The 25,537-nt window shown below is 47.1% G+C and overlaps 2 protein-coding genes across 2 annotated transcripts in view; both read right to left on the bottom strand.

Moving 5' to 3' along the window:
* Window positions 1–10,265: 10,265 nt before the first annotated feature.
* LOC113565837 (transcription factor hamlet-like) lies at window positions 10,266–18,848 on the bottom strand. Its single transcript, XM_026989167.1, has 4 exons — window positions 18,832–18,848; window positions 16,572–16,728; window positions 11,993–12,925; window positions 10,266–11,926 (listed from the first exon to the last, which is right to left on the bottom strand). Exons 3-4 carry the CDS (start codon window positions 12,713–12,715, stop codon window positions 10,691–10,693), a joined length of 1,959 nt encoding a protein of 652 aa, XP_026844968.1. The 5' UTR covers window positions 12,716–12,925; window positions 16,572–16,728; window positions 18,832–18,848; the 3' UTR covers window positions 10,266–10,690.
* Window positions 14,650–25,537, bottom strand: part of LOC6589773 (transcription factor hamlet) — a 38,832-nt gene continuing 27,944 nt past the window's right edge. Inside the window, exons 3-7 of the mRNA XM_026988269.1 lie at window positions 23,876–24,013; window positions 23,526–23,751; window positions 18,832–18,976; window positions 16,572–16,728; window positions 14,650–14,817 (exon numbers count right to left, since the gene is read on the bottom strand). Of these exons, the coding sequence (XP_026844070.1) occupies window positions 14,650–14,817; window positions 16,572–16,728; window positions 18,832–18,976; window positions 23,526–23,751; window positions 23,876–24,013 (834 nt within the window). The remainder of the gene's footprint in view (window positions 14,818–16,571; window positions 16,729–18,831; window positions 18,977–23,525; window positions 23,752–23,875; window positions 24,014–25,537) is intronic.

Below are 25,537 nucleotides of genomic sequence, written 5' to 3'. Positions count from 1 at the left end.
TAGATGATATACGATATAGGCATGTGTTCCGGCGATCTATTAGGTTTTCGTTAGTGGCTTTGTTAGTGGGAAAATTGTGGGTGTCTTGGCTTAATTTATGTGTTGGTTAATTAGCATATTCTGTGGGAATACAAAGTGGTTCTTGCACCGTTGAATGGGATAGATTTTGTATTGATTATCCTTAAATTATAGATATTAAAGGATATACTTATGATACATATCAAATTCCAAAAATATACCACTACTCTCAAAATATTCTGTATAATTTTTGGGATGGATGTGTATGAATCGTTGGAAAATATAATTTTTGACAGTATCATATAGTACTTCCATATTCGTAGAATATTTAAGGTCATAAGTTACATATCCTCATTCTTGATACATATACATATATCTCCATAATGTTCTTCCACATTTTTGTGTACTATTTCTTTAGATAATTACCTTTTTTTCCATCCATACTCTTTCGATTTATATTTCTTTTAATTATATTTTAATCGAATTATCTGAGACAAGATTTGTACTTTGTAATGGGAATTGACTGTATCTTTGGCACATGTAAGATCTTAGACTGTTTTCATGAGCACTTTGTCATGTTTTGATTTCCTCAAGTCTGCAATTGTTACATATTTTTGCTGCAGTTTTTTCGTTTTTCAATTTAATGTTTTCTGGCTGCACTTTAATTAAAAGTTTTATGCGATCTAATAAGCAGTTGTCTGTCCCATCGACCATAGGCAAATTGAATTAAAGTTTTGCCATGCTTTGGAAGACATGCTTTGGCGGAGGTACGAGTATGTATATAGCCATGGCTATGACTATGGCTATGACTATGGCCAACGGCCAAGTCAGGGCTGATCTGTGGCACAGCTGTGGCTGTGACTTGTTTGGGCGTGTTCCCTGGTGGTCGTGGCGGTCTCTGCACCTCCCCTTCTCCTCCTTCTGTGCTGCTGAGTTGCCGTGTTGCAGTTGCAACGGGGAGTCTGCAATTGCGATTGTTGAAATTGGGTGTAGACTGGGGCAGGACTGGCGTTCGACGATCGGGTGGGGCAGTGGCAGCTCTATCAATGCCAAGTCAGCGGCTACTACTTTATAGACATAATCTGTTATCTGCTGTGATCCCCGGACGGACGGGACGCATCATGAGATGCCAAGTTCTAGATGCTATGGAGAACGGAACCCGACGACGTCTACGACGACGACTACGACGACGACGCATAAATAAATTAGAAAGTCAAAGTCGACCTCTAAACTTTTGCCTATATAGTGGTGGAGGAGCCCCCTCTCTCTCTCTCTCTCGGGGCATATTATTGCATATTTTATGAACTACAACAAATGCACAATTGATCTCCAGCTCTGAGCTTCAGAGATTCAGATTCAGATCGGACCGACCACGCCTGTAATTTAAATTAAATTTGTTTCGCTATATTAGGTGCCGCCGCACACATTCATATACTATATAGTATAGGTATATATATGTATATATATATACATCCGTAACTAGGCGTTGTTAGTGGCTGACCGCCTGGCTCAATGATGAGTTGTTGTTGCTGCCATTCGGCATTTGTTGTAAGACTGGAAGCGATATATATTATATTTTGTATTTGATTTTTTCCGGCTTGGGATTTGTTTTCGGTTGGTTTTTCTAGATGCCTTTTGCAATTTATTTATGTAGAAAATGTTTCATTTTTAATGGGCATTTCGACATGAAATCCGGACAAACGACAAATGATTTATATCATTTTGCGTAAAGTGCGAAATATCACACAGCACCACAGCCTGAATTGATTGGATTTCGATTGTGTTTTTGTTGGGGGAGTTTAGCCGGAAAGTGTTCACGCTCGGATGGGGCGAATGAGGGGCCAGGGGCCGGGGCAAGGGGCAGGGGCAGAGACCTACTCTATATGTGGGGATGTGGGCGACCCTGTCGCACGAGTACTACTCGTATATGTACAAACGGATGCAGGAACTAACAATTGCTGAGGTGCTGTAAGTCCACAGTCCAGTGCGAAAATTAGCATAGAGAATGTGTGCTGACTGGCATGTGGCCACAGCCCTATGACAATGAGAAATCGATGCTTTTAAGGTGACCAGGGGTCAGTCAGTCAGTCAGTCAGTCAGCGGGGAAAACTGCATACTTGTCGAGGAGGATGTTGTGGTCAGTCATACGTCTTGTGATCTCCATAAATCTAGTAGATGTGTGGGTGGGTAGTTCTTCTGGAATGTAGTGTGGGATGTGGGAATACCATAAAATAGTCACAGAAAGATGATGGCATGTTAAGGCTATCTTTAGCTTTAAAAACTATCCATAGTATCTTAAATAAGACGTATTTCTGATGGTAAAAACATGATTAATTAAAGTTAGATTAGGAGATAGAATTTACCAAGCCCAAGGTCCCTTCTGTATTGACTTTCTGAAGTGTTCCTCTACTCAAAAGTTTATTCACATGATGTGGCATAAATCCGGAAAATAATCTTCATCCACATTTGCATGAGGAAAACGCTGCAATCGGCAACAGCGAATTTCGCCTCAATCATTTACTGGCCTGGCTCTGGCCCCACGTTCATTAGTTCTTTCCAATAACAGAGCAGAACAGAACACAACACAGCCACAATACAACCGCACAGAGAAAAAGAATCTTAAGTGCGACCCAATTGCTGGAAAAGCAGAGAAAAGTCGAGGTAGAAGACGACTCAGACTCCGACTCCGACTCCGAACCCGAAGTCCGTTTCCTCTTTTGTGGCCAGATCAGGGCAATCATCAGAGGCATCTATAAAGAAGAACAGCCTTAGAGAAGATCGCAAAGAGAGACAGAGAGAGAGAGAGAGAGAGATCATCGAAGACTACATAAATATAGGTACACATGAAATGATACATAGATACACACACACACACACACACACAATGACAAAAAGGAAAGCACAAATTGCCAATTCGATGCGATGCGATTTCAGGAATTTAGCATAGTTTGTGGCTTTCATTTGCATTCAATTTGGATTTGCCTGGTCGTTGTACGATATACCCTCTAACAGAGGGTATTATGATTATGAAACAGACGTTTGACAGGCATCCCAATGCGAGTAACAGGCCTTTACCATACCAAGTAGAAGCCAGATCGAATCGAAGAACCACCTCCAGTTTTCGGATTATAATCTACTAAGATTTCATAACTTTTTGGGCCATCCGAATACCATATCATGTTATATATGATCGAAAGAAACGATTTGGAAGGGTATCTATATTTGTGGTATCAAAGACAAGCCTTTCTTTCGTTGTTGTTGCAGCCTGGCTTGCATTTTATTGTCATTTTACGTTGTAGTTATATGTCTTGCAACAACAACCACAACATCAACAACAACAACAACATATAATCCAACCAAATGGCAACAACAAAGACAACAATAATCGACAACAATAATAGTAACAACAACACACGAATGCCACGCGCCTACTTATGTTTGCCATGTGGCATGTGAAGTGGAGCTCTACAGCCAGCCCCAAAGATCCCGTTGCCCTCACACAGGCAGTGGTACCCTCGGCCCGTACCCTGCACCCTCTCCTTCTCCCACAGCCATCAGCCATGAGCCTTAGTAGTAGATGGATCCGCATCCACATCTCCACGAAGCTGAGGCTGTGGCAGAGGCTGAGGCTAAAGCTGGAGTTGAAGTTGGGCTTTCTGCCACGGCGTTGCAAGCTAAATTGCAAAACACCTTTGCTGCCATAGCCACAGCCACAGACACAGCGGACGGGGGCACTGTGGGGAGGACGGAGAAGGAGGCGATGGTGAAGGTACAGCAGGAGGGAGGCCGCACAGGAGAGGCATGCCACAGTTGGAGCTCTCTTGCATCGGAGCTCCATATGTGTGCCTTTTGATCCGTTTTACTTTGTTGTAGTTGTAGTTTGCTGTTGCTGTTGCCAGATATCCAGGCCTAATAGATAATGATGAGTGGGTTGATTGAGAAGTTTGAAGAGGCAACAACGATACGCGACTGCGAGAAAGGAATCTCCCAAAGGATGGGCAAAGGCCGACTAAGTGAAGATCAAAGTAATGGGAAAAAAAGTTTAGATTTGATGACCGAAGCACTAGATGCCCTTGAGACTCCTCTTTGATAGTTTGGGAAAGAAGGATACATACTCGTAGATAGATTCATAACATAGTGATTAAAACTTGGAGGTTCCTTCCTCTCTAAAACTCTCAGACATGTTTTCATATCAACAAGTACTCTATATTAGAAAAGACTGCAGTTTTCAGCTTAAGTTAAAAACCTGAGCGTAACAAACTTATAATGAAAGTGGCAGTATCCCCAGCAAGGGTATCCAAGAGATTTATGAGCATCGAATGAAAATGGAATTCTTTAAGCCACCCTCCCCCATATATGTACGGGTATATGCCTAGATATTCGCTCGATTTCTACCTCCTCCTCGAGCCTCCAGCCTCCAGCCTGGGCTCATCGCCGTCGTTGTCGGTTGTCGGATTGTCTGCAGCCTGGCCCGCGATCCGGGGCTCCACAATCTGCTCGAGATCGCAACTGATAGAGCAATGATGTGTAGCCTGGATGTGGAGCTCCAGCTCCAGCTCCAGCTCCAATGCCCAGGCCAATTCGCATACTCCAGTTTCTTTGTTGGTTTCTTTTTTGCCGTTGCCGCTGTTGTGGCTTTTGTTTTTTGAGCAGATACCATTTTTGGAGCTGTGTCTCGTCTCTGTCGCCACAAAGTGTGGCGTCTCTCTCCCGTTGGCCTGGCACCAACATGTTGGTGGAAATTTATGTCATCCCTTGTTGTCGTGTTGAATCTTACGATGACATTTCCAACATAATTTAAGCCCACGCACGCCACAGAGCAAGAGAGCAACAGGAGAGCGAGAGAGATCTACTCACATGGGAAGAGGAGGTGACCGGAGACATCCTCCAGCATCAGCATCCAGCATCCAGCATCATCATCCGCTTCTTGAGCTTTTCGTAATGGGTGTTGAATGGCGTGGCCGCATCTCCAGAGACAAAGACAGTCCGTTGTCTCTGGCGTCCGCTGTCTCTGTCTCCATCTCTGTCTCTGTGTTGTGTCCTCTGTCTGCCTGTCTGTTGGCATTTTGGCAACATTGGCGGCGTTGACGATGACACCAGCTATGGGATCCGGCTTTGGATCACCAGCTGAAAAAGACATGGCTATAAATTTGTACCATGCGTGGATGGTTGACTCTGAGTCGGAGTCTGAGCCAGAGCCAGAGCCAGAGCCTGATGTTGATGCCTGATCTGAGGAGACTCTCAAGCTCAAGCTCAAGCTGATGCTGATGCTGAAGACGAGGCGTGGAGTCGTGTACAAATCGTTGGCATTGTAATTTAATGTATCAATTGCTTTGATTTGCCAATTTCAATGCTCATGGAGTGCGTCGGAGGCAGGCTGGAGGTGATGAAGACGAAGACCAAGACGAAGACGAAGACGGAGGCAACAACGGCACGAGCAAAACCTCAGACGCGATCTGGGTCCGGGGTCTGGAGCAGCACTTGAGGCTTGATTAGTGTGATTTAGTTACAGGCCGTGTGCCAGGCGCATGACACAAGCAGCTCCACACAGATCCAGATCCAGACTCGACTTCGACTTCGACTCGGATACACAGCCCGAGTCAGTACCGCCGCCGACTGACTTACATTCAACATCCCGTTGAACGTTCGATGCCTCTTGGATGCCTCTTGTAGTTTGCACAATATTTGATTCCATCAGAAGAAGAGGGGCATGGCATGGCATGGCGGCATGGCGGCATGGAGAGTGCCCCCCGGCTGGGTTGGGGATGGGGATGGAGATGGGGATGGGGTTTGGGGTATAGAGGGTGGTTAGGCCCACTGTGCGCAATTTGCTACACGAAACTGTGCCAAACATCTGCGCCTTTAGTACCCTTTGGGTGCTGCCAGAGCTGGCTGCCGCATCGCCGGAGTAGGAAATGAAAACATCTGCTGACTGATTGCCCCCTGGTTGCAGCAACAACAACAACAAATCAAGACGAGAGGAGGATTAACGGGTCGTACAGCGAAAATGGGATGCTCTCTCGAAGGAAGTTAAATGTAAGGATCATGATTTAACATTGAAATGGGGTTTGGTTTCAGGTATCAACTAGTCTTGATCAAATGAATTCAATTAATTCTATGAGCGTTATGAGACAAACAATAATAGTTGAGTCTCCTGCTAAATGGAGGATTTATATACCATAGAATCACTAGAATAATGCTAAGAAATCCTACATTAAAACCATCAAAACAAAAGGCCACCTAACCAATCTCACAGCCCATACATCCAGCTAAGGAACTCCTTGTCTTAGGGCACTTGAAAAAGCCAAAAGTCTGCCCAATCATTCAGCCAAGTTATGAACTACAGTTAGCTAGAGTTTTGGCCGACTGCCTGCCTGCCTTGCTGCCTTGCTGCCTGGGCTATATAGGTCTTCATGGATCAATGGGATACGCGTGATATCCTTCGGCTAGATTCTGTTTGCTGCTCTGCGCTTTTCACGTCTTCCGTTTGCCCGATTTCGTTGGCTATAATTGTGCCATTAGCTGGCTGTCTGGCTGTCTGGGCCCTGGCTCTGGCCTGGCCTGGCTCCACTCGATTGGTGGAGTACAAGTACAAGCACCAGTACCGGTACCCTCCCGGCAGCATTCTCCACTCCGTAAACCCTTTGTTTCCCCCTCTCTTTGGCTTGTGTCTACATTTGCATCCGTTTAGGTAACCATTTTTGTTGGGTTGCCTTTCGAAAGTCGCATTTAACGGTCCCGTCCCTCCTAATGTGCGCACTGATGCGCATTCTGTGGTCCCCTGTGGTCCACCGCTCGGACCACATTCGAAAAGAGATCCCCGAAGCCAGGCCAGAGAGCTGGTGTCCGAAGCGGCGATCCGTTTGGGCTATGGGTCTCCGATGGGATGGAATGGGGATAGGTCTGGGATGGGGATGGAGATGGAGATGGGGATGGGCGTGTAACTGGGGCGCAACAAAGGCCATTTGTGTAACTGGCACATAATCAACAGTTGCTTAGTCAGGGCGTTATGGGTTCCTACGCTACGGTTCCTCTACATTTCGATTCAGGCCGCAGTAACGTCCCCTCCCGTCTCGGCTAGCCTTTATCCATGCTCGTTATCATAATGTGTTGGCTCATTTGAGGGATAGAGGAGTGGGTGGAGCGGGGCAGAGCGGAGCAGTGCCTTCCATGTGCATCAGAAGCCCGCGCGACCGTGTAATCAGTGAGGTGTGAGTGACCTGAATCTGAATCGGGCATCAGGAAATCGCTCTGGCTGTGGCTCTGGCTGTGGCTGTGGCTCCCTGTAAGTGGAGAATGTTGCAGAAAAGGCAGAAAAGGCTACTTGATCCTCTCTCATATTAAAAAGCATTTCTTCCAGCCATAAATGGTTAGAAAGGTTGCAACTAGTTTCAAATCGAACGGACCACTTGAAGTGCCTGCCCATCGGGCGTTGGATGCCATTCCATGAACTTTATGGATGGTGTTGTGCCTGAGAGAAAACATTTTAAGAATTGTATCTAATTGGTTGTTGAAAGTTGAAAGATGTGTTTCTTTTTTTGGAATAGCCTAAGGAGGGCTGTAGGCCAGCATTCCATAGGTACAAAGCGAAGAGTACCTTCTTAGGCACACGTCTTTCTTTGCTAAAAGGTAGAATTTTAATCCAACCATTCTTGCATCAATTTCTCGAAATTACTCTAGACACAAAATCAATCGAATTCTCATTGAAATTTAATGGAAAAACACAAAGAAAGTGTGGTCGCTGATACTCTTGATGGCTCCCACAGGACAAGGATTTTATGCCACATATCCACGAGGATCCCCCTTTGGGAGATTCGTTTACTCAAGTCAAAGCAAATATTGAATCTGCGGGACCTGCTGGTCCAAGTGGCTAAAGGGGAATCCATCGCTAACCTATCAGAAGCGGAACAGAGCAGTTTCTTAGAACAGTTCTCAACCACGCAGGTACGAATGGGGCTTTCAGACTTTCGGAGCCAATAAAAAGTTTATTGGTAAAGCTTACATTCCTGGTAGGGATAGTCAGCAGTGGATTGGCCCCCCCCTACGGTCAGCCATCTCTTGGAAATAGCCACTATCCCAGAGGTTCCAAAGATCAGCAGTTAACACGGAAGGAAGTGTATTGGATAATAACTCTATTCTGAAGGCGACGACATTTTAGAGTTTATTGCAGATCTAACATCACCACAGATCTGCGATCGTCACGACTACTTCAAGAACTTACCGCAGGACCTCAAGGCGGAAGTCTTCTCTACGCCTTAAAGCCATCTCAAGCCTTCCACAAAGTGATATCCAACATCAATGGCACACTGATTGACTTTGAGAGCAATATTTAGAGTCACATCATTGATCATATGGAGGATATGCTTGATCAGGGTAAGTTACTGAATAGAATAACAGAAGATCTACACAGGAATACTACAATATTATCATCCATCTACCATCAACTCTTATCCTATCCATGTGTTGAACTCATTCGAAACACCTTAACCAGATCAGGTCAAACTTGAATCTGCAATTAAGACGATCCCCTTGAAATGCCATGATCACACTCATGTTCATAGTCTGCCCAATAATTGGGCAACATGTTGTAGGAAAATTGTTCATCCACTTGGCTTTTGCTCCACTGCAAATTATGCCTTCTTCAATTAACGCCAAGAGATCAATTTTTGGTCGCAGACTGTGACCAAATAACCGACTAATATGCCTCGACTAGCCAGATTCTTGGAGCCACAGCCATAGCCAGAGGCAGAGGCAGACACAGAGGTGGAGGCAGAGACACAGTCAGGGGCGAGGCACATTGGATGTGAAACCAATTACCAATTATCTACTGTTTTCTACACAAATTTAACATAATTTGGCCAGTTTTGCGTTCAAATTTGTGGCACAATTTGTGTGGAAGTTGGCTGTGGTCAGGGCCAACCACGCGCCGTCTCTTGAAGAGGGGGTAGGGGGTTGGAGAATGGAGGAGACTCTGACTCCGGACTCCGGACTCCAATTGTGGCCGAAGATTATTATTTTGGCTACCGACTGCCAAATGTATTTCGCATAATCGAAAGTGACCGAACCGCAGATACATATACTTCAAAGATCTTTTGTATGCTGCATGCTGTATGCCCCACGAGTAACGGTCGACGGTCGATGGTTATGTGCACAGGTTGCGGAAAAAAAAGACGTTGGCAAAAAATGATTGATGCCAATACAGCGCCCCGGCTAATACAATTTAAATTTCAGTTAAAGACAAAAGACCAAACAATAGCCCCAGAAAGAAACGAAGAGGCCAGAGAAGCAAAAAACCAAAAAAAAAAAACAAAAAAAAAAGTATTCATGGATACTACTCATGGATTCGTAGATCTCATAGCTTCAACCGCATTTCGCCGAAGGCGTAACACACTCTAAACCGGAAGGGTAATTAACTCGCGTTTGCCGATCACGCCTTTGCATTCAGATCAGACCCAAGAAAACAGATCTTAAAGCCAAACCCGAGCCGAGCGGAGCGGAGATGGATGGTTCGATGGATGACTTGGGTAGGTTACCCAGATAGATGGATAGATGGACAGATGGATGGATGGTTTGGCTTGGGTATATTAAAAAGCTATAAGTTTCGGTTTTGCTTGCTCTGGGCCAATGATTAATAATATGGCAGCCAGTCGTTTTATAGGCAAATGCGTTCACAATTAGTGTTTCGGGGCTCCGACTCCGACTCCGGCCAGGATTGATGGGTGTATAAAGTCTTCGTTTTATGCGGTAATTGAGTGCAGATGAACCAACCTTTTTCAATGGCTTTATTATGCCCACAAAGTGTTTTGGTTTATGTGGTTTTTTTTGTGAGACAAATGTTCCACATAAATGAAGATATTCATTGGGAAACCTTAGAGTAAGGGAAGGCCTCGATCTAATTTTTCTGAGCTCTTTGGAAAGAGAGTATTTCCAACAAAATATGCATTTCTTTGATGTGATTGTTTCATTTATTGATTTTTTTCATTTTTCATAACGATCTTTTCCTGGTTTTCCATAGGTATACATTTACATATATATATATATAATAATAATAATATAATTAAACGTTAAGTAAATGTTATAAAATTGATTTTGTTGTTGGTTTTCGTTTGTTTTTTGAGAATTGCAATAATTAGCTCTAGAAATATGTTAAACTTACAGCGAAATATACTCGTACTCGACTCGCATCATATATAAGTATATATATATATAGTATAGTATGTATACACAATCAAAATGTTCATAAAGATCAATTAGTTAAAGTTAGGATCTTCATTATATTTATGTACAAAGGGCAATTAGCTACAATTTAAGGTGGTTTTAGTAGTAGAGTGGGTGTGTCTATAGTTCGTATATATAGTTCAAATGTATATGGTATATGGTTTACTGAAACATGTGGCTTTCCCTTTAATCCGTAATCCGTAATCCGTAATATCAGAGCTGTATATATACTGCATGCTTCACCGTCTTTTTCCATTGATTGCATAGCTAACGAATAGTGTTTTTTTTCGAACAATTTTACATGGTTAAGTTTTTCGTGGAAATAGAGACTACTTAAACATTAGATTCCCTCTCGGAGGCACGCTTAAGTAAGAGTTAAAGTAAGTTTTCAATGACCTAGCCTAACAATTCAACACTTGGACAACTCTCCCGTACTCCTTCTTGGGTCACTTCTTCAAGTGCTCACTGTAATGGCCTTTCCTCCATTCGTGCTGTTGCTGTTGTTGTTATTGTTGTTGCTGTTGCTGGTATTATTGTTGCTGGTATCCTTGTCGAGATTGACGGACTGACGGGTGGACACGGACAACTGATCATCGCTGCCCGCATACTCCTCCGTGTCGCCATCGGCCCCGCCCAAGCTGTTGGGCGTGTACACGCGATTCATGAAGGTGCGGATCTCGTCGAAGTACTCATCGCGCTCGGCCTCCGCGGAACTGGGGGAGTCCCTGAAGTCGCCAAAGCCCCCGCCCGTGCCGTTGGCGTCCGCCTCGTGCTTCTTCACGTGACGATCGAGATTCGTTTGCTGGCCAAAGCACCGATCGCACAGCTCGCAGCGGAAGGGCCGCTCCTTGTTGTGGATGTTCCGGACGTGGCGCTGCAGGTTCGAGGAGATGCTGAAGGCCCGGTCGCAGTACTTGCAGGAGTACGGCTGTTCGCCCGTGTGGGTGCGCAGGTGGCGCGTGAGGTTCGCGGATCGGGGGAACACCTTGCCGCAGAACTTGCAGGTGTAGCGGTCCTTGGTCTTGAGGGCGCTCGGTGAGCGGGCACTGGCGGTGGCGTAGCGCAACGCCTCGCGAAAATTCACGGGCGGAAGCGGCCTGGTCGAGGGTGTCGAGCAGCCCTTGCCGTTGGCTGCTCCTGCTGTCAGCATCGCCTCAATATTTGGCCGTCCGCCCGTTGGGCATAAAAAAGGAAACGTGCGCTGGGAGAGTCCGGCCAGGGCCCGCGATCGATAGATCTCCTCCAGCAGCAGCGGATGCAGTGGCCGCGGACAGGCCATGGCCGCCGCCGTGGCAGCCTCAGCCGCTCCAGCGGCCGCTGCTGCAGCCTGGGCGGCTGCCACAGCTCCCTCCGACATGCTGCTCATCTCCCCCCCGGCACTTGTGGGCGGCGATGGCGATGGTGTGGGTCCTGGCGAGGCACTGGGCGTGGGACTGCTGCCCTTGTAGGACTGCCGCGACGTGGAGGACTCCCCCGAGCTGTGGCTTTTGCGGCTCTGCTTCATCGGAGGCTCTGCATCCACGTCCTCGTCGGGCAGAAACATGAGCGGCGAAGGCGTCGGCGACGGCGTACGACTGCGGTAGGAGGGGAAACGCTTGCGGCAAATGGACAGATCGAGAGGCAGCTCCGAGGTGGGTTTCTCCGACGTCGAGTCCGTGGGCGGTGGCGTGCTAATGATGTCGATAGATTTCTAAACGAAGGGGAAAACAATGATTAATCACCATTCTCAAGGGGTTTCTGTTTGAGGCGGACTTACCCTATCATCTTCAGCCTGCTGCTGATCGGGCGAGTTCTCCCTCTTCGGCTCCTTCCGCTCCTCAGACTTGAGATCCTTATTGGATTCTTCGTGCTCCATTTTCATATCCCTGGACTGGAGATCCTCCTCGTCTTCGTCCTCTTCGGAGACCTGCAGGAGTGGCTCCGACTTGAGCTTCTTCTCGTCGGGCGTGGAGCCTCGCTCCGCCTTCGCCTGATGATGCTCCTGATGGGGCGACCGTCCGCCCTGCTGTCTCTCCAGATCCAGGGCGAAGGGATGATGGCGGAAGGCGGCATTGGGCGAGGTCATGGGCGGCATGCCGCAGCCCATGTCCATCGGTGGCTTCGGAAAGAAGAGCGGAAAGTTGGCGGCCCTCAGGGGACTCGACGGGAAGATCCCTGGGAGACCATACGGCGGAAATCCAGGGAAGAACGGAGGTCCTGGGCGGAACATGAGGAAGGGATTTGGTGGCGTCGTCATGGCGGCAGCGGCAGCAGCGGCCGCAGCAGCAGCAGATGATGATTCTCCCTGAGAGTCGCTCCCTGGCTGGGGCTGACTGGATGTCGAGGTGGCGGACAACGGATGCTGGTGGCGCCCCAACGGCTGGTTGCGGTACGAGCCCGTGGAGTCGCAGAACTTCTTGTGCTTCGAGAGCGAGGTGACGGTACTGAAGCTCTGGTTGCACTTGGTGCACTTGATCTGCATGCGGCAGGTGGCGTGCATCCGCTTGTGTCGGCACAGATTCGAGAACTGCGTGTACGCCTTGAAGCAGACCTCGCAGGCGAACGGCTTCACCGAGGAGTGGATGTGCTGGTGCTGCTTGAGCCCCGACGAGGTCCCAAATGTCTTGCCGCACTCCGGACACGGATGACAGCGAGCGCCGACGTGGTAGGCGCGAATATGGCGCTGTAGATTCGATGGGTCACAAAATACCTGCAAATCCAAAACAGAAAGAGAGAGAAACGATCAGATCGGAGACAATGAATAACCACGATTGGTTGACTTCGGAATGGTCGGGGAATGGTTATGGTAATGGTATGGTAATCGAATGGCTACGAATGGGTACTCTTAATGGTGCCTGCTGGTGGGTCGAGGTGTGCGTGAAACTTCACGATTGTTTCTAGCAGTGAAGCGTTATGACTACTGATCATTGATCTGCTTCCAGTCCCAATCCAAATGAAATCAAATGAAATGAAACTGAAATTAATCAATCATCTGGTCTGCTCTGGTCTGGTCCGCTGCTGGCTAAACGGATCTTGATGTGTGCTGTGCCTAGACAATGCCCTGACGACGACGACGACGACGACGATCTCCGAGATTACGCAAAAGGTAACCAGATCAGAGCAATCCAATCCACCCACTGGCAGCGGCAGCGGCAGCAGCAGCCAAACACCTTCGTCAATTATTAACATCAATTGCTACAATTGTCATTGCCCGGCCAGGTCGAGCCCATCTAAACCCCTGAAGCCCCTAGCGAATGCGACTCAGGGATGGAGAAAAGGCAAACGTATTCTGTGGCCACGTCCAACACTGTTTAGTGTTGGATAACTATGGCAATGGGGTGGAGTGTTGGATAGTGCTTAGAAGTGGTAATGAAAACAGTGACTATGGAAGCTATATCTTTTGGTTATGGATAATTTTTAACCTACTAGCCCCTATTCAAAGATCTGAGGAAATAGAATTCGATGGATAGTCCCCCTAGTGATAACTGGTGACTTTTAAGATCATTCTGATAGAATTTCCTTAGCCTTGAGCTATCCCAGAAATATTCAGATAACTATTTGGATTCCTCGAGTATCAGAAACAGTGACACTTGCTCCTCCAGTGACACGCACACGCCCACACAAATCCGTGACTTTTCGACCAGCCCTAGATTATAGCCGAAAATATTGAACCCAACCCCAAGTACATATTTTCCACTGCTGGATGGCTGGATGAGGGACAGGGGGGAAAACGCAATGACAGATCGGACCAAAGAAGACGAGGATGCGGGGCCCGAGGGAGCTTTGTGGCAGGCAGCCCAGGCATCCAGTTTTTGTTGTTTTTCTTTTATTTTTTACCCACTTCAAACTTGATTTCGGTCAGCAGCCGCCTCCACCCGCGCTCTGGAGCTGCCTTTTTACGAAACTGTTATGCCTAATCATGCTGTCATAATGCGCTACGAATTCATATCAAACGATGATCGAGGCAGCCTTTTTTGTCTATGGTTATGACTCCCCGAACTGGATGCGAGAGTGGAGAGACGGGGACCGTGGACGGGAATGGGTACGGGTACTGAGCCACACAAAAGACAGCCAGAGAGAGAGACGACGGAGGAGAGAGAGGGTCAGGGAGATAGAGAGGCTGCTGCTGCCGATGCTGCGGCGACATACAAGAATAGCTCGTGCTATAACTACATCAAATGGATTAGATTCAACTACTCTCCAAAAAGGCGAAAAGCGCCACAAAAGACAACGACAACGACAGCGACAGCGACGACGACGACTACAACTACAACTACAACGTTGGAGCCACAACTTAGAGATGAAAAGCAGTCGAAGCCCCCGGTGGGATAGGTGTAGGTGTTTTGGCATTCGGGCAGCAGCAGCAGCAGCAGCAGCCCCAGCAACGATCCGGGGTCGCAGGAGGAGTACGCCGAGAGTAGTACGTACTCGCACTCAAGACGAGATCTGAGCCAGGCGGTTGTTGTTGTGGAATGCGATTGTCTCGGAGAGTGTCTCGGAGTATGGACTGGGGCCACGACCAGCTCTCTTGGGAGCGTACGTGGGGTCATTTAGGGCGTTTCCAGTGGGGGTAATGCCTGAAGATGCGATCACTCTGGTAGCCTAATGGAGTTACGACTACTGGATAGAGTCTGCCATGGGCAAAGGTAGGTACATATGGGCAGCATAATTAATGCCTAAAGATGGGTTTTCATTTAGTGGAAGAGACCCAAGGAAATACTAAGGTTTTCTAAGGAAAAGTCCCTGAAGAAGAGGTGCAATTTCCGGCTAGAGTTGCAGAAGTTGGGCAGAACTGAGCTGCAGGAATGGACTGAATGTTTGTACTATAGTAGGACATTCCCCAGTAACGATTACCCTCCTATAGATCAGGTCTTTCTCTAGAATTCCTACAATACATTTCCTCGCTCAAACCCAGAGTCACAGATCAACTGCCTCATCACACGGCTGGCTGGTTGGGGCTGAGGCTAAGGCCCGACAACAAAAACCTTGTAGATCCATGGCAAATCCCTTTTGAAACGCTTTAAGCTTGCTGCTTAAAACAAACAAAGCTGACAGCTGCAGACCCCGTTTTTGGGCGGGCTGTCAGACGATGGCCGAGAAGAGAGTGCCGGATTCGGAGTTACGGACCCCAGCGAAAGTACGAGTATGCCCTTTTACCGTAAAGATCGATCATCATTTGTTTAGGCCGAGTGGCTCCCGTTTATGTCCATGTAGGAGTAGTGCTGCTGCCAGGGTAGAGGCAGAAGGGGGACCCCACCACAATGCGTGCTACTTACATGCCACCGAAACAATTACTGAGCGCTAAGTAAACTAACTGTAATGCCCCCTCCCCCTCGAATGGGAGGGGAGGAGTTGGGGCAAAGACATTGCAGCGATTGAAATACCGTTCGATTTGGAAATGTAAAAAAAAAAAAGGGAAAAGCCAAAAGAAAAGGCCCCAATCTGAAGCTGAAGCTGGAGCTGGAGCTGTTTCTATGGCTGAGCAATGCGACCACAAGATTGTAATCAACATGCCATTAAAACATCTTTGGAAGATGTCGAAGCCGGAGTCGTCGTCGTCTTCGATGACAATGACGAAGTGCGACGCATGAAACGATTCGATTCGATGGATGGATGGTCGGATGATTGGACGGATGGCTGGCTGGATAGATGGATGGATGGATGGCTGCCTCAAGTCCGGGCCCTTTAATTTCGCTTTGGCATTCAAATGCAGCCCAACGAAGATGAACACAATAAAAGAGCTTCAGCCTCAATTTCGATGTAGATCGGAGATCGGGCACCGGGGATCGGCGAGTCGATTGAGAGAGGGGTTAACAAAGTTTCTTCATTACCATGGAGAGGTCTTAAGTGTTTTGGATGAGTACACGCCCTGATTTCGTATTGCAAGTAAGCCGGCCAGCGCGTGCGGCTCTAAGAGTCGGGTTTGGACACTCTCCAAACGGTTTCTTAAAAGCCAAGTTAGCGGCGACGGCGGCGGCAGCCGTTGAAGCGCCTCCGGCTATTGATCTGCTAGAAATCAAAAGTCTTTTTATGTTTTCCAGCCACCAGAGCTGATACAATAATTAATGACTGGCCGATATCGTCATGGCATGAGCCACAAGAAGACCGAACACCGAACACCGAACGCCGAAGGTTGCCGATCCCAGTAGCCAGTGATCTATCCCCAAACAATACCTTTGTAGATCTTTGATCTTTGATCTATAAAATTGTTAGAATTTTTGGTTATCTTAAGCTGGCTTCCTCGTTCATCTAGTTCTGCAGAGACAAGTGATGGTTGAGGGTATTTATCTACTCTTTTGATCCCCAAAATAGACAGATTTCTCCTGAATCTGGGAGAGTGGAAAAACAGCACTTACCTTGCTACAATTCTCGCAGGAATATTTCCGTATATTATTGTGGGATATCGCCTCGTGTTTGATCAACAAAGGACGATGGCTGAAGCGCTGGGCACAGAGTTTGCATGGGAATTCGTCCTGCTTGAAGTGATGGGCGCCCACCAGATGATCGTCCAACCTGCAATCGAAGGTACAACAAAATTATGCATAAAATTAGTCAAAGAGGAAATGGCAGGGGTTCCTTGGGGGGTCCCTCTCCTTCCCGGCCTTCTTTCTTATCTGACTAACTGTCATCAGCAAATGAAATTAGCATTGTGACATTTTGAGGGCCTTGCTTTGCTTTGATAGCTGCTTCCCAATCGCCGTTCTCAATCAGAGCCGGAATCGGAATCGGAGTCGGAGTCGGAGTCATGTGCGGCAGTTCACACGCCCCGAGACGCCTTTGTTTGTTGGCCAACTGGGGGTACCGCCCCCGCGACTCCACGGGCGTCAATTAGTCAAATGATGTTCAATATTTAATATGCTCGGAGATGATAAGAGATCTGGGCTTGGGCCAGGAACAGCTGTGGCCAATGAGTGTGTCCCTGTGTCCTTGCAGAGCTTTGCTGCCGCGATCCTTATCGCAAGGGGCGTGTGTTTCTGCGTGTGTGTGTGTGTGGGGGTGTGTGGGGGTGGGTGGAGCGATGTCGACAAGAGGCGGCAACGATTTCCCTTCATTCTTTCTTTTTTTTTTGTCATCGTCATGGAAGAGTTGGACGATACAGTCAGGACAGTCCAGAGTCGCAGTCCCACTGCCATCCTGGCTGGCTGCCTGCTTTTGAAGTGTGGGCGTTTGTTTGGCTTACAACAATAGTCGGGGCTAAGGCAGCCAGAGGAGAGAGGGGAGAGGGGGGAGGGGTAGGGGGAGACTGTGTGCATGTTCGACATCAGATAAATCGGCCAAAAGCCAGGGCGAGCGTGGACAGACACGCAGACATTGCGGACATAGCTTCCTTTCCATCATTCGGGCCGTGGGTCTCTCTCCTCTCTCTGCTCTCCCCTCATGTAAAATTCAATAAATCACACATATACGGTGGGGGGGGGGGGGAATCCCTCTCCCACCCACTGCACTGGCGAGGTGTAACGGGGAAAACGAAACGGAAAACTCGTACCAGTTTTCCGCCCCCAAAGCCCAAATCAAAGCTCGCTTTTGGCACTTCAACTTAAATATATATCCATCTATCTACTGATATATACACACAGATACTCCGCTCTGTGTGTGTGTGTGTGTGTGTGTGTGTCATTTGCGTGCTGGCTGTACTTCATTTATTTATTACAACGCAAAACATTTGTAAATATTGGAACAAAACTTTTGCATTAAGTACTTGTCGGCGCAGGGAAGTGGCACTAAATGGGCAAATGATTACACATGGAGGATCAGAGCCACTCAAGTGATGAACTAGTGGGTTTTGGGGGGGAAGGGACACACTCCTACCACACATAGGTACCTCTAAAAGAGCTCTCTAAAATGGGGACTGCAGAACTTCCTCTACTAGTCACTTTTTCTCATAATCCTTACTTTTACTCTACCATTTTGCCCATCCTGTACCGCTTTAGCTACCAAAAACGAGCCAAAAATTAAGCCAACTTGAAATTGAAAACCCGAACGAGCCGAATGCAGCTTTAAACTTCAGTTAACACCTACAGATTGCACATTTGGGCCCATAAAAAAAAAAGCCAATCATGAAACGTACCGAAAAGCCAGGCACAAATCAAGACCAAGACCATTTCATTCCGTTTTGATTGGAGCCCAAAAGCCAGTACTCTCACTTTCGGTGGACCGATACGAGTCGGTCTTTAATGGCAGTTTTATTGGCCGTATTTATCGGCATCAAGTTTTAATTAAGATCTCCCATCCCAGGCGGCAGGCGGCATACGGTAGATCACACAGAGCGCAGCATTTAGCCAACATTTGGGAATACTTTTGTTTTTTTTTTTCTTTTACCAAATTTTGTTTCTCGTTCTACACAGATTTTATGAGCCGCAGAGCTCTTTTTGGCTTGGTTTGGTTGCGCACCCATAATTCTTTTTCGGGTAAGTTGGAAGCTAATTGGTGGCTTGTTTTTTGGCGGGGGTCTGGGGGGCGGTCTGGGGTCTCAAAAATTTGATTTAGATTATTGCCGCGATGCTGTTTGGCTGTTTAAATGCCAAAGCAATTTGGCAGAGATGCAGACATTCTCCCGCGAATCAGTTGGGAGTGGGTGATCGCGGGGTGTGGGGGGGTGGGGGGGCGTGTACTCACCGTTCTAAATCCGGATAGACTTTATCACAGACCTCACAGCGTATGTCGAAACCGTTCTCGTCGTCTGTGAAATCAATATCGCCTTGACTGATTAGCGATGAGTTTTTCTTATCTTTGGAGAATTCGTCGCCGCTGTAGAGGGAGCCTAGAAGAAGAACACAAAAGAATTAGGTCTAGAACATCCAGTAAATAAATCTCGGAATTTCCCTATCACATCACTTGAACACTCACACGATCTTCGTTAGTTTTTGCTAGGATCCTACACTTTTTTTATGGGCGGTTTGAGGAGGAGTCGGGAGGAGCACTTGACACAACCGTTCGGTTTCGCGTTTGAGGAACAAGTGTGTCGCTGCAGGAGCATAATGCCGACGAGCTAATGTTTTGTTTGCCCGCTAACAATCTGCGGAAGGACCTGCTGGACGCACTGACATATGACCGACCCGACCGACCCGACCGACCAACCCTCCCACCCTCCCAGCCACACACACACACACACAGGCACACACACACCTGGGCAAACACGCAAACACTTAACACAAAATTGGTAGCAGAGACAGCGCCAGCGACAGCGATAGCGACAGCGACCAAATCGTGTGTGCACTCATATATAGCACTCGCATTGCTTGACGTTGAATAGATAATTGTCCCGAATGTCCCGAGTGTCCCGAGGTAAGTGCGCGGTAAGGTAAGGTAAGGTCTAAGGGCAGGCCAAGAGCAAGAGCTAAAGCACCCTCCTGTAGGGCTACTAACTTGGCCAACTCCTGACGGCAGGCCGACACACGATGACAATTCCAAGGGGAAATGACTATTAAAGGTTGAGTTAAGGAGAGGAGTTCATGGGGTGGACTGGGCACTACCACCAGGTGACACAGCAGCAGCAGCAGCAGCAGGAGCAGCGCAGGGCTAAGGGATGATGGCGATGACCAAAGATTATGCATGCAAACACATCCAAAGGGTCACCGGTCACCCCCTTAGCTCTCTTTCCGTTCAGATCGGTTCCGTTGGACTGATTTCGTTTCAAAAGTCATATAGCACCTTACCCCGACACACACACACGGAAAACTTTCGCTCGGTGCACGTTGCACGTTGCACGGTGCACAGGTGTTGCCTCTCAAGGCAGCCCACACTCCTCCCACCCCCCCACGTCACCGGGGGTGGCCCACCCTTGGCCAACATTATGAATATATATGCTCTGGCTTTGAAGTAATTGCTGTTTGGGTCAAAAGTTAATTTTCAGCGTGTGCAATATGGTCAAAGAGGGCACACACACACACTCTGGAGTCGTTAGAAGATTCCCACGTAGTCGTAGTCGCGTCTCTCCTTGTGGCCTGCACTTGAACTTAGAGCCACCTTATGGCAGGGGGGTGGGCAGCGTGGGATAGTAGGGAGCATAGCCCTAGGGGGTGGGCGCATAGGTAGGAGCACAGCCTTCAGGGGGGAGGAGTAGGCAGGACGGCGACAGATGGTGTTCTTCGAAGGGTTCGTTCGTTCTTGGGAACCCAGAAGGTTGTGCTCTAAAGATCGGCGATCTTTGGGATATTTGAATGGAAAGAAAGAACTTTTCGAAGCTACAAATTTCGAGACTTTTCTTCTGGAAAGAGGTTTTGGTTCTTGAATACCTTCCCCATTAAAATCCAATCCAACTCCATTCAATTGATCACATGTACCCTCCACCCTTTCATCATCAATGCCTTATCATTTAACAACTGCCCCGCCCCTCGTGGCACAGGGGCCTCCAACAATCCTTTCACGCCTTTCACCAGATCCCGATCTCCCTCCCAGTCGCAGTCCCAATCCCAGTCCAAGTCCAAGTCCTCCATCTATCTATCACTCGCCTCAAACAGCTGCTGTCGCTCTCCAAGCGGACAGATTGATTTACTCGCCCAACACGGCTGACAATTCAATGGATCTATTGTCGGCCCCGTTCAGATTTTAAGTCTGGGCGAATCAGGATGCGGAATAAAGAGGAAACAGATGAAGTATCGTATAGGTGTTTGGGGCAGGGAGTAAAACTCTTTGACATGCCAATTACATATCACAGAAGCTGGCAGTGGCTGCTGCCTGGCTTCCAAGTGCCACCGGCTGACCCTGAAATGAAGTCTGAACAGGGGCTCGGAGCTCGGAGCAGGGAGCAGGGAGCTCGGAGGAGGGGCGTTCCTAGTTAAACGGAAGCCAAAACTGTTGACAAATGATTGATTGAATTATTTACACCTTACAACTGGCTCGCTGCCGTTGTTGGTGCTGCAAAATCCAGAGTTAGATCCGCCTGCTAATCGATTTGGCAGCAACAAAAACCAACAGCCCATAAAAAAAAGGGTTAGGTCCCCCGTCCGTGCCTGGGTAGCACTCCTAATGATGCCCAAATTGACACACGATGATCATTTAGCCGAAGACGCGACACGAGACAAGCCGGGTTTTTATTTATTTTTTTTTTTTTCAATTTTCGATTCGAACTCTGTTTTTGGTTCTCTGTTCTCTGTTGTTGTCGGCTCATTAATCATCCATCAGATTTGGCTGGCGACAATGTGTCAATCCGTATCAATCCCCTCCGCTTGTGCCTCTCGGAGTTAGTTAAGATTTCGCTTATGGGCTTGGTTTTCTGCTCTTTGGCGTGTGTTCTATTCGAATCACACACGAACGTAGTATCTAAATGTGACGCCTGGTGTCCATAGTTTGTAGTTGGTTCCATTGTCTGATTGGTCGATTGAAGACTTGCCGCGTCTTAAGCCGAAAGCCATCTCAAAAGACTCTTTGGGGAATGGTTTTCGTTCAGGGGGAAGTCAAGGTTTGGTCAGAGTTGACATGTTTGTGGGTTGGTTGGTGGCTCTGTTTTTCGGGCGAACGGCTTGAGAGTCAAGGAAATGAAAAGGGGAACTGTTTTAAAGGTTTTCATTGAATTGAGGTCTCTATATTGATTTGATTTATGAGGTTTATCATTTACGGAAATCCTTGACAGTTTTTAAAGGTCTTGTGGGCAGGGAATGTCGGAACTATTTCTGCCTTAATAAGATCTTTAGAGAGCTCCATAGATCGCTGACTTTTCTATCAGATGTGGCGGGAAATACACCAGGAATCTCTAGAGAATTTATAATTTAAATTAAGCTTTCTTTTGAATCATTTAGACCTTAAATTCGGTTTGATGATAAGTTTCTTCCTTAAATTTAGGTCCTCTATATATTTTTTTGTATTTTAAAATTAATTCTCTATATCTTTTCCCTAATATACAATCCTGATTTGTTTAGTTCAGAATGAAAATATAAATATATTTCATATAGTTCCAAATAAACCCCCCAAAAAGTTCTTTCTAGATCTCTTGCAAATATATTTCCATACCGTTCCCATGCTTTGCTGTAGAATTGTTTCCCTATCGAAATGCCTGTCCCACTCCTCCCAAAACATTTGCATTTTCCCGCCTGGAAATTCCCATAGTCGACGGAACAGAACCTTCATTATGTATTCCAAAAAAACAAATGTAACGGTCTAAAGTCGACGGAAAAGAAACCCTCCCAAAACCCAACGCGATCTTTTGCGAGCGTTGCAACCACACCACAACTCCTCCGATCACTCCTTGCCACCTCCCTTGTCGCATGGCGGTGCCACCCCCGTGCGGCACAGCGATCGCTCGCCGCCCCTACACCCATCTGGTGGGCTCAAGGACCTCGTCTTCTGGCCTGAATTTCCCTGCTCCTGCTCAGCGGACCATGAGCTGGGAGAAAACTTGTCAGAAAATACGTTAAAAATGTAGAGTCAAGCGGGGAGTCCTTCACAGGTGTCCGTGGCCGTGGCCGTGGCCGTGTCCGTCGGGAAAACGCAGGGAGTGCAAGCTCTGTTTAGGGTTCGGTTTCGGGCTGGGGTTCGGGTTCAGGCGAGTGGTTTTGACAGGACTGTGACTTAGTCCCTGGGCTGGGCCGGGCTTGGGTTTAATTGAATTGAAAAGTATTCAGATATGGCAAAAGCAACTATGATCTGCAGATAAGCCCAGCGACAAGGAGCATATGGAAGTGTCCATTAAATTCATTAAATATTCAAATTTTAAGCTGACTCCTGCGAGTGAAAACACTTTTTCGAATGCAAAATATGAGATTTAAATGTCCGATAAACGGGAAAAGAGTGTGAACAAAGGCCGAGCCATAAATCCCACATGTTTATAATCAAACACGCCTCGAAAACCCAAAGGGGATGCATGTGGCAGTGGCAGTGGCAGTGACAGTGGCAGTGGCAGTGTCGAGCCCTGCACGGGATTAGGCTTAAATTGAGCGTGTGCCATTTCGACGCGCAATGCGTATCGCTAACATCATCCGAGCCTTTGTTTGATGATGGATCTCTAATGAAATTATCAAACATTTTAATAACAAATGAAAACATGTGCGGTTGCCTTATATTGCACGGGCGCATGCGCAACACACAGGAACGGCAGCAGGAGGGAGCACAAAGGGTGCTGCAATAGGGGTGGAAATATAGGGAAGCTGTACGTGCGTGTGCGTGTGCGTGTGCACCCTCATAAGCTGTCGTCGGGTGCTGCTGGGGATCTGATTGCAGGATCTGCGTCTACCGTGCCGCTCGTGCCACAGACCGACAGCTCTGTTAATTGCCCTTCGCACCGCCACCACACACAGCTGGCTGTATCTATCTGCTTATTGGACACACCAGCATCACATCGGGGCTATGGGGTATTGTGATATATTAGCACTCACCATTATCTCGATCGCTTCGATCGTCGCTGGGTAATGAACTCCCCCCGCCGCTGGTGGCTCCCGAGGCGACTGCTGCCGCGGCTGCGGCTGCTGCGGCGGCTGCTGCTGCCGCCAGGACCCCGCCGCCGGCCATAAAGTTGTCATTGATCTGGTACGGAGTCTTGGGCCGGCCATCGACGACCATTTCACTGCCTGCATTGATGTACCGATTCGTTTCGTACCACAACTGCGTGTGAAAGGGGGAGATGAAAAACGACACAAAAAATGCATTTGATAATTGTAAAAAATTGTCCCAAAAATTAGTGAGAGTGCCTGCAGGCACGCGTCCATGCAGTTGTGGTGGTACTTACACAGCCGCCCATTATGTAATTGTGTAAATTAGCCTCTTCGATGCACTCGATGTCCTTCACGGATCGGATTTTCTTCAGCCACGTCGACACGTCCGATGTGGGCTCGAGCCAGCCATTAAAGTTGGGTCCAGCATGGGCCTGCATCAACAAAAGATTTTTCATTTAATATTAATTTGTACTTTTTTAATGATTTTTTATGGATTTTATCAAAATTTAAACAAAAATTTGTAAGGAGTACAGCTGCCGCCATCTGTGGCGGTAGCTAGGCAAACTGTGCTATTTATCATAGTTTGTCTTGGCTAAGCCAACACACAAACCAATTCAGTTGTTATACAGCGTAAAAAGTAGAAGTTACTTGTGTTACATGTAGAATGTAAATTTCGATTATTATATGGACATCTTTTTTTAATAGTTTTTAAAAATTATTGCCTTTTTCAGTGGGAAAGCTTGTGTCCTGGGAACTGTAGCGCATAAAAATATATATGTAAAACTACTTCCAGACGAGACTGGGGACACATTAGTGACTAAAAACTCCTGAAAACTATTCTAGTATCCTTCATTCAATAACTTCTACTGCATTTCAGCCCCCATTGTGGACCACTCGCCGTTTAACCATCTTTTACGACCCATTATCCGCATTATCCACACTTAAAGCCAACGCAGCAAGACGCCTTCAACGACTCTGCCGCCCTCAAGTCTGCCCACAACATCAAGGTCAATTACTGCACAGCATGGTGGGCGACGGGGCGAGGGGGGTCGGGGGAACTGCAGCCGCATAACAAAAACAAAAACAAAAAAACCGCCGACGGTTTTTGTGTACAAAATAAAAGCAGCGGCGCCAACTGCAGCCAGCGAAAAACAAGGCAAAAAAAAGGCAGCTAAAATACGCATAATTTAAACAAATCGTTAACTGCGACTCGACGGCAGCGGCGGCGGCGTCTCGGCTGCCAATGGGAAAACTGCCTTAGACGCTGTGACGCCGAAAGTTCGAGGGGGGGGAAATAACACACACACTCACACACACACAGAAAATCAAAATCAAAATCGAACAAGCAGAAAAGGCTGGCTTTCAAAGTCGATGGTGAAGATACTCTTGCAGGGCCGAAAGATATAGTAGATCTAGCCTTTGCTTGAGGGAGGAAAACATATAATGCTTCAACTTTTAAATTTTTGTTTATATTCTAAGGAAACAAATCAGTTTTCCTACAAAGAAATATAAGCCCAAACTCCATTTAGTAAGACTGAATTCGTTAAGGGGATATTTTTGCAAAAGGGGAATAGATATAAGGTCTAATAATGGTATCAACGAAAATTAGAAGGATTTCACAGATATATGAGAATTAGTTGGACTAGAAATATTTTCTACTACTTTTCAAGAATTTTATTGCAATTAACGTTGAGAAAAGGATTAATTGTGATACAATCTAAGCAATTGCGATAGGTATACATATGTAAGTAGAAGGAAGGAATCAAGTAGTAGGAACTATGAAAAGTCTAAACAAAAAAGGCTTTGAAATACATTGATGGCCACATTGATTGTCCAGAACAGTCTAATCAAGAATCAATGTTATTTTTGCTTCTTTTGATTGAAGTCTTAAACCCCATCTTAGGTCGTAATACCCTTCCCCAAAAAAAGAGTATGTAAATCAAACCAAAAACCAC

The sequence above is a fragment of the Drosophila persimilis genome, unplaced genomic scaffold, assembly GCF_003286085.1.
Source record: "Drosophila persimilis strain 14011-0111.01,24,50 unplaced genomic scaffold, DperRS2 tig00000191-arrow-pilon, whole genome shotgun sequence".
Classification (NCBI taxonomy): domain Eukaryota; kingdom Metazoa; phylum Arthropoda; class Insecta; order Diptera; family Drosophilidae; genus Drosophila; species Drosophila persimilis.
This window is presented reverse-complemented; position numbering and strand designations above follow the sequence as displayed.

Bases quoted from the DNA above. Each gene is read 5' to 3' on its own strand.
- LOC113565837 (XM_026989167.1), bottom strand. From the start codon at position 12,715: ATGCACGCCACCTGCCGCATGCAGATCAAGTGCACCAAGTGCAACCAG. The intron at 11,927-11,992 runs GTAAGTCCGCCT...CCCTTCGTTTAG, and splicing joins AGCAGGCTGAAGATGATAGG to AAATCTATCGACATCATTAG.